Source organism: Protobothrops mucrosquamatus, unplaced genomic scaffold (assembly GCF_001527695.2).
Source record: "Protobothrops mucrosquamatus isolate PMUCROS unplaced genomic scaffold, P.Mucros_1.0 scaffold1936, whole genome shotgun sequence".
Taxonomy (NCBI): Eukaryota; Metazoa; Chordata; class Lepidosauria; order Squamata; family Viperidae; genus Protobothrops; species Protobothrops mucrosquamatus.
In genome coordinates this window covers 60942-70274 of record NW_015388057.1, presented here as the reverse complement: position 1 = coordinate 70274, position 9333 = coordinate 60942, and the positions used below count along the sequence as shown (strand labels likewise).

The window sequence follows — 9333 nt, the reverse complement described above, 5'->3', positions numbered from 1 at the left end:
TGAGATTTTATTGATTCAATGAATGCATGGATTCAACGAGTGCATTCTCAGCATTCAGTGCCATGGACCTAAACAGAATCCACTCACCCGAGCTTTCTCCTGCTGGCATATTTCTTTAAATTTAAAATGTGGCATTTGAGTGAGTCTAGCTGCTTCCTGAGCCTTTGCCCAGCTAGAGCTTGATGCCCTCTTCTGCAAGGTGGTAGAGCTGAAGCTTCCATTGTCGGTCACGTAGGAGCCCGGTCCTAATTTTCGACACTAAAGAAAGTATGAAGTTAATATTGTTCTCTCCTTCATAGATACACCTTGAAAAATAGACTAACCAGAACTAGATCAGGTACAAAGTGCTATAAGTCAGCTTTCCACAACTATGTGCCATCCAGATTTTGTTGACTACTGTTCCCAGTAAGCTAGCCAGAATGGCTAGTATTCAAAGGTAATAGAAATCAGAGTTCATAACATCTATAATAGGTCTCGTATTGTCTTTGATGCACTATTGCCTGGTTCATACAAAGTGCTAAATCATGAGGTGGACTGTTTTTGGCTTAATGTGGTGTATGAATTCATAGCATCTGTTCAAATAAATAAATTACCATGGGCAGTAAATACAGTAACTATTTATTTACCAATAAATAAGTTACCAAGGATAATAAATTACCCTTGATTTTAGTCAAAAGGTTGAGAAGCAATAGCTATTTAAAACCATGATGATGTCAAAATGACAACATATGCATTGGGAGGTCATTGCATTAATGATACAAATATGTAATTTACACTAGTGATGTCCAGATGGAAATACATAACCATATATGTATTATCTGTTCCTCCTCTGCAGGCACCACCTATGTTGACTCTAACCCAGAGTTCCAGAAGGAAGCTATGATTTTTAACCACAAAGGATACATTTCATATCACACTAAGAATAATGAGCAGAGGGAATAGCCTTGAGGAATAGAAAGAAATGAAGTATTAGTCAGAAATTTCTAATGAGTCTAAAAGTTGCTAGAAGAAGCCACCTGAAAATCATAAATAACAATTAAGGTTGTCTATCTATCTTATCTAAAATGTTGACAAGTACAAATGTGAGAAGCAGGAGTTGCTAGCTAACTGAAACTGCAAGTAGAAGAAAAACAACATCTGTATATAAAGTTTAGAGCTCAAGGCATAATTGCAGACAGATGAGAAGGAAGCTTCCTTGATAGAAAAGAAGTTGGTGCTAGATAAGATAACAACAAAGGGCATGGGGAGGGCAGTGGTTTTAGGCGGTCTGGATTAAGGGTGCGGGTGAGATAAGGGGTGTTGAGTGCAATAGGGGAGGGGGGAACCTACGTGTGTGTGTGGGGGGGGGAAAGGATATAAAAATGTGTCAAACAGCTCTTGAAGGTGTGGCTGAACTCTTGCGTGTGTTTCAGCTCACCAAACACTTCTTTTTGAATAAAACTTTGTTACTGGAATTCCAAGTGAATTTGTTTGTTTTGGGATCTTGAACCACATTCCAAACAGGAGGAAATGCTGCAACCAAAACAATTGTCTGATAAAAGAAATTTTAAGTCCAGGTCAAAATTGCACCCAGAGAAATCATCTTAGGCAAGACCTCCATTATAGCTCCCAAAGATAAAAAGAGGGAGAGGAGAAGCCTATTCAGACTTGCAAGATTCTGCTACTACAACCTTGTAATAAAAGTATTATAAGTACCCGTATTTCCCTGAAAATAAGACTAGGTCTTATATTAATTTTTGCTCCAAAAGATGCATTAGGGGTTATTTTCCAGTTAGGTCTCATTTTTGGGGAAATACAGTACTATATGCATCTGTCTGGCTGACAATCTTAACTGGGCTTATTTTTTGGGTAGGGCTTATATTACAAAATCATGTTAGGATTTATTTTCCTGTTGTGTCTTACTTTGGTTTCTAGTCTGGTCAACTTTGAATAGCTGACATTAAGCAAAACCCAAGCATATTATATCCTAACCAGACATTTGTCTCCAGATGTTAGCTGGTATGGTCATTCTGCTTTCTCTGTGTAATTCTGTAAAACACCAGCCAAGACATGGCTGCATCTGTTGTATTCCAACATAGTGATCATGCTCCTACATTTTTGGAAATTCAAAATGAAAAAAAAATGTATGCCAATGGAAGAAGCAGAAAGGCAATATATTGTAGAGAACACTTTCTGGGTTAGGGATGAGATCTTTGCACACAACAGTATGCCAGGAAATTTTTAAAAAGGACATCAGAATTCATGGCACTTTGGAGAGTAATGATGCTGATTTTTTATAGGTTTCCCACATCTTTTAGCCCAACATTTCTGTGAAACAGAAAGTCCCAAGAAATTATACAGGAAGTGAGTTCAAACTATGTGCTTTAGGTTTCAAAAAGATCTTTTTGATTGTAAAAATTGTATTTTCTTGTACAACCTCATAAATAGGAAACTGTGAAAAAATAGTTTTATTTTGCGGATGTGAGATATATTAAGAAATATACTCACCAATTCTGAACAGACGCTCTTACAGTATGGGGCCTGGAGGTAAGTACTGGGCTTCTTGCAATTAGGATAAATGGCTGATACATCAAATCTAACCAAGAAAAAAACGCATTCAGAATACACGGTCAGAAGAATAACATCCCAGAGATGAAAATATTTTTCTTTTGCCTTTAGTAACATTTTAGCCAAAAAAACAAACAAACAAACAAAAAACCTAGCCAGTCTCTGTGACAAAATAAGGAAGCAGGATGTAGTAAACTTCTAACTGGTCATTTGAGGTGAGTACAGAAGTTTTGTTATAGGAGGACACTCCAGAATTAGGATGGGATGAAGAACTTGTATGCTGTTAATCATCCCAACCAGCATTGCCAAAAGTTAGTAGACAATTTGTTGTCTAGGGCAGGGGTAGGCAACCTTGGCTCTTTTATGACTCGTGGACTTCAACTCCCAGAATTCCTCAGCCAGCATGGGAGTTGAAGTCCACGAGTCATAAAAGAGCCAAGGTTGCCTACCCCTGGTCTAGGGGCTTCTGTACCTGATCCAGAACGATTTTAGAAGTCTGCTATATGTAAATTCTAATATTCCTGCATGTGGCTGCTCATGAGGTGATTCTGATCTACAGAATTTGAACACAGGGCTTTATCTAATTACTTCTACCTGACAGAATTGAGTCCTCTCTTTTTTCCACATGCTTATTTCAAATCTGCTCTAGAGCAGCAAGAAACCTACACAGCAGATCTGAGAATGTATAGACATGGGGCCGCAGCAAGAAAGAGAGAAAGGAACATGACATTGTACAAGTGGCAATTCTTTCACATTACATCAGCTATAATTCATAGTAATTTAGTAATTTACATTAAAATCTATATTAAAATCCAAGTGTTTATACAGGAGGTTTCCTCAGCATGAAACATGCGAGAAGAAATTGACCTTCTGGCTTGTGGTGATGATGAGCTGTATAGGCAAAGACATATAAAGATATTGAGCTGAGGAAGACCACTTAATTAAGTCTGTTACATATTCTAGACTGTGTGATTTTGAAACTAAGGAAATAGGAAAACTATTTTAAATAAACAGCTTGGAAAAAATATGACATTTTTTTCCCATTTACCTACTACCGTATGTAATGCACTCAGAAAACATTTGTTATTTTGAGACACTGTATTTAAGCTGCTTTATCATTCTGCTGGTAAACCTTGAAAGACCTAATGAGTGTCCTGTGCCTGATTGCCTAACTAGGTTTTTTGTTTGTTTTTGCATTTTTCTCCCTTTCTCTCATTTTCTTTCCCTGCAGAGGGGAGAGATTGCTTAAACGACCTATCTCCACAAGCTATCTCTTCCTAAGCCATTGTTCTTGCAGCACAGCGCTTCCCTAAAAGGTGCTAACCACAGGTTAACAAGCTCAGCTCTGCAACCTTAATTAATTACAGTATAGAACAGAATAGAGATGGAAGGGACCTTGGAGATCTTCTAGTCCAGCCACCTGCTCAAGCAGGAGAACCTATACCATTTCAGACAAATGGCTCTCCAGTCTCTTCTTTAAAACTTCCAGTGTTGGAGCATTCATAACTTCTGGAGGCAGGTTGTTCCACTGATTAGTTGTTCTCACTGTCAGGAAATTTCTCCTCAGTTCTAGGTTGGTACTCTCCTTGACTAGTTTCCACCCATTGCTTCTTGTCCTGCCTTCTGGTGCTTTGGAGAATAGGTTGGCTCCCTCTTCTTTGTGGCAACTCCCTAATTAATTAACTGAGCAGCCTTGAGCAAAAGTAAACCACAGCTTTGGCCTAGTACTTTACCTTTGGCCTAGTACTTTACAATGACAAGAAAAATAAAGGCAAACAAAGTTGCATGATATTGAAATGTTTCTGATAAAGCAACTTAGTGACCTTGTTATTAGTAATCACTTCTTACTAGGTCAGTGTGCTAGCTCTATTACTTTTGAGATATGGTCAATGAATATAATAACTTGGCTTAACTGGGCCACAAGTTTTTATCGGTCCCCCTGTCACCACTCAGGATCACATTTATGTGTGGAGGAGGGCATTTGTAGGATTGGTAGTGAAGGCAACTTACATGTGTGTGGGGGTGTAATTTCTCTGAGAAAATAAGAGTAACAATAACAACAAAAGTTCACTCAAACAGAGCCAGTGTTTTCTCTCACTTGTGCTTTGCCTCTCAACCTGAGGTTCCAGGAGTAAAACAAACAGGTTTCATGGCCTTTAGGGAGGCAGCTCGCTCAAAGCCTTAATCACTGTCAGAATATGGAAGTTATACCTGAATGGCCTCTTACGAACCAAGGGCATCCTGTGGTTTTCCAAGAAGTGCCAGGGAATGCACAAAGCCAAGAGATGTATAGAGCACCATTGTTGTAAAATATGGAGTGATTCTGACCAAGCACTGATAAGACTCCATATTCAGGCTTATACCGTGCTGACAAGAGCAATTAAATGTTGATATTTTTCTATCATTATCTCCAATATTTGAAGGGCTATCACAAAGAAGATGTATTATCCATAGTGCCCAGAAACTCTAAATGAAAACAGCATGTGATGCAATTATTACTATTTTATAGTATTAACATTATGATGTGTGTGTGTGTATATACATATACACATATACACATACACACATCATAATACACACACACACACACACACCAATTCGGTCCTGAGCTTTCTTTTGACAATTGGGCCCGCAATACTTGGTGATGTCATCAATCCATCTTGTTTAGATCTCTTTCATGGAAAATATGAAACAAATTTCTATTTTCAAACAAATTAACAACAAAAACATTTAATGCATTCTCATATATCCTATCCTATCCTATTCTATTCTATTCTATTCTATTCTATTCTATTCTATTCTATTCTATTTCTATCCTCTACTTTTGGAGAAAGCTTGTGGAGAAAGCAGTTGGATTGCTGCTGCAGATGGCCCTGGAGGAAATAGATTATCTGAGCCTGTTTTTTGTTGAGCTTCAGATCCAGGTTCACCACAAAGGTGGCATTAATCCCATTTATTGATGATTTCTGGTAGGACGGGGATAGGGGAATGCAACCTGGCACTACTGATCTCTGAATCTTTTCTCTGCCATTGATCACGGTATCCTTCTGACCTATTCCAAGAGCTAGGAATGGCAAACACACTCTTTCATGTTTCTCTACTCTTCTGCAGGTATGGTTCCAGTTAGTAGTGGTAAGGAAGAGTTTTTTGCCACAGTTGTTAAGTGAATCACTGCAGTTGTTAAGTTATTAACACAGTTTTTAACTGAATCTGGCTTCCCCATTCACTTTGGTTGGCAGAAGGTCACAAAAGATAATCACATGGCCTTGGGACACTGCAACCATCATAAATAAAAGCCAGTTACCTAGCATCTGAATTTTGATCATGTGACTATGGGGATGCTGCAATGGTCGGAAGTGTGAAAAACAGTCATAAGTCCCTTTTTTCAGTGCCGTGTAACGTTGAATGGTCATTAAATGAATGGTTGTAAATTGAGGACTATCTGTACCAAATAAACAATTTCCTGCCTTGTGTGATAATTGGCAACTTCGCACCAGGGAAGAATAAATTCAACATTTGGCGTGTGTGTGTTTGTGTGTGTGTGTAAAGAGACAGCAGGAGAGAGAGATACACAAATGCACCTGCCCTGAATTCTGTGAAGTTATCCTTACCTAGCTTGTTGAGTCCAAAAAGGGGCACCTGTGAAGCCCTTTGCTTCCATCTTCCATCTTCTGCTGCCCAGAAGAAAAGAAAAAGAAGGATCACTCTCCTGATTGGCAGCTGTAGAAGAAAATGGCTCTGGAATTTTACTGCCATGACAACACTGGACGCTGGAGCTTCTGTTTCCATGGTCCTAACAGAGGTGTGTCTTCAGGGCAACCGGCTATGTTCACAAAGACTTGTCAGTGCTGCTGGCAGCTATTCCAGCTCAGTCTTGGACTATGCTTGGAAGAGATGGTTAGATCCTACCCAGCTGGCCTTTCATGGCAACTGTAAAGTAATAGTAAAGAAAGAGTAGCAGAAAGAATAGCATGGATATATTTAGGGAGGACACATAGCACATTTGTTCCTTCTTTGATTTATATCGCTCATGCTAATCCCCAGCATTAGTCCACAACTCTCATAATTCTCAGCTAGTGTGGTTGGCCTTGATGCTAATGAACCATTCCTTACTAAACCTATGATATCAGATTTCTTTATACGCATTGAAGAAATAACACAAGATCATCCATTGGCAGAATCAGTTTAACATATAATGCTTTGTTGTGTTGTTGGAAGCCTGGTATTTTAGTATTCTAAAGCAGAGCGCCCCAACATTTCCAGCTTTGCGGACTGGCGGAGGGGAGGGAAGAGGGGATGGTTCTGTGTGAGTGGCTGGCAAGCGCACGCATGCATGTGCGGCTCCATTTGCACAAGCAGTGTGCACAAGTGCCTGCCACTCACTTAAATAGACTGCATGTGCTCACCCACTGCTCTCACAAGTGAGGATGCACGTGCATGCGCACTGCGCACCAGCCGTTTCTGCAGCCTGCTTGCAAACCAGTGGGCTGTGGCCCACAGGGTGAGGATCCCTGTTCTAAAGCTCATATTATTTAACATTTGAAGGACTTTAGCAAGTTTTTCTTGGGGACACATACAATCCAGAGCATTTTTTAGTTATGCAAGAAGCAGAAAAGCAGTGGCAGAGCTTTCTGGTCCCTACCTCACTTTGAACTGAAAAGAGAACCGAAAGCTAGAGTTATCCAATCTAAGATGCAATAACAACTTTAGATATAAGTTAGCACATTTGCTATACAGGTGGTCCTCAACTTACAATCCTTTGTTTAGTGACCATTCAATAGTACTGAAAAACGTGACTTATGACATTTTTAAAAAAGTTTTATTATTATTTTTTAACAGAGTTCAATAATAATTATTTAACAAAAACGTGTCGTCTGAGTATCTTATTTACTAATACAAATTAAATTCCTAATCCCTAAATCTTTTCTCTAACCATTGATAAAATAGGTCCCAAGATTGAGAATATTCTGTTTCTTCTTTTTCTTTCAACCTTAAAGTAAGTCTGTCCATTTCCGCACAGTCTAATATTTTTTTGATTATTTCTTCTTCTGGTGGTATTTCTTCATTCTTCCAATATTGTGCAAATATAATTCTTGCCACTGTTATTACATGTAGGATCAAATATATTCTTTGCTTATCACGTTTTTCTGGCATTATACCTAGTAAAAAAAATTCAGCTTTATAATCTATGTGTTTCTCTAACATTTTTTCTAACCAAGTGTGGATTATTGTCCAATATCTCCTTGCTTTAACACATGTTCACCACATATGATAATAAGTACCTGGTTTGTGTTTACATTTCCAACATTTCTCTGACATGTTTTTAAACATTTTTGCTAATCTTGTTGGTGGCAAATGCCATCTATAAAACATTTCATATACGTTTTCTTTGTATGAAGCTGACACTGTCAATTTATAGTTTCTTTCCCACAAACTTTCCCACTTTTCTAAGTCTATATTATATCCAAAATTCTTTGCCCTTACTATCATTGTCTCTTTTACTTGTTCATCTTCATCTTCCATTTTTTTAATTAACTTTTCATCAGAAGTTAATAATATCTGATCAAACATAATCTGTTCTTTGTAAAATCCATACTGTTTAATATCTTTATCATATCTGACTTGCATTTGTAAATGTGACCACCATGTTAAATTGATGCCCTGATTTTCCATCTCTTGCCTGAATTTTAGGTTCCCTTCAGAATTTAGAATATCTTTGTATGTCCATATTTTATCGAGACTGACTAGATTTGGATGTACGAATGCTTCCATTATTGAAAGCCATCCTGGAATTTTCAAATAAATTTTACATTTTATTTTTTCCCAAGTTAATAATAATGCATTTCTAATGTAGTGGTTTTGGAAGTATGTATGTATTTTATTTTTTCCGTATCATAGAAAAGCATGCCAACCAAGTTGCAGATCATGTCCCTCCAGATACAGCAATCTTTTATTTTTAAGAGTTATTCATTCTTTTATCCATGTTAACACTGATGCTTGATAATATAAAACCCAATCTGGCAAGCCAAAGCCTGGCTGGCTGGGGCATTCTGGGAGTTGAAGTCCATAAGTCTTAAAGTTGCCAAGTTGGGAGAGCCCTGTTCTGGAACATAGATATAAACAAGTTGGAGACTTCAAGTCACATATGAGTTTCCAGTCCCTTGAATTTTTTTTCTAAATTATGGTACTTAATGGAGCTGAAACACAACAATTTTAATTATGTTATGTTAATGTTATTATTTATACATTAACAGTTGTATTCATTAATTTGATTTTAAATGTAAATGAAATCAAGTTTAGTTTTTGTCTGGCCTCACCCTCTCTGTTTTGAAGTATGCTCCCAGCCAAGCGTCTCAGGCTCCAAACTCAATCATAATACATGGAGATCCTAGATAGATGCTATGCAGAAAGCTCTCTGCTTTGCTTTCCAGCCTACTGATTTTGAAATGCATAATACATTAGTGTTACAGCTTGTACCTTGAACTATTAACCTTTTTATATATAGCTGTAGTTTATTCAAAATGTTTGATTCCCATGCTGTCCTTTACAGTGTGATGGTTTTCAGTCTTGCTGATTATTGATCACTGGAATTGATCTCTACTTTGGGTGATCCACTGAGCAAATGGCGAATATGAAGCAGCAAGTTGACTAAGGAAGAAAAGGCATTTAATCCGGCTCCTCCTTTTGCAGGCATCATGTGAATCAGCAGCTAAACCAGAAATACTGGTAAAGAAAGAGGAGGAGAATTCAGAAAGGTAAACAAATGTGAAAGACGGGAGAGAAAGA

The 9333-nt window shown here is 37.9% G+C and overlaps 1 protein-coding gene across 1 annotated transcript in view; it reads right to left on the bottom strand.

Moving 5' to 3' along the window:
- The window catches only part of LEXM (lymphocyte expansion molecule), a 24759-nt gene extending 18527 nt beyond the window's left edge, over positions 1–6232 (bottom strand). The window contains exons 1-3 of the mRNA XM_029285614.1: positions 6159–6232; positions 2488–2575; positions 88–258 (exon numbers count right to left, since the gene is read on the bottom strand). Of these exons, the coding sequence (XP_029141447.1) occupies positions 88–258; positions 2488–2575; positions 6159–6208 (309 nt within the window). The 5' untranslated portion in view covers positions 6209–6232. The remainder of the gene's footprint in view (positions 1–87; positions 259–2487; positions 2576–6158) is intronic.
- Positions 6233–9333: the final 3101 nt, after the last annotated feature.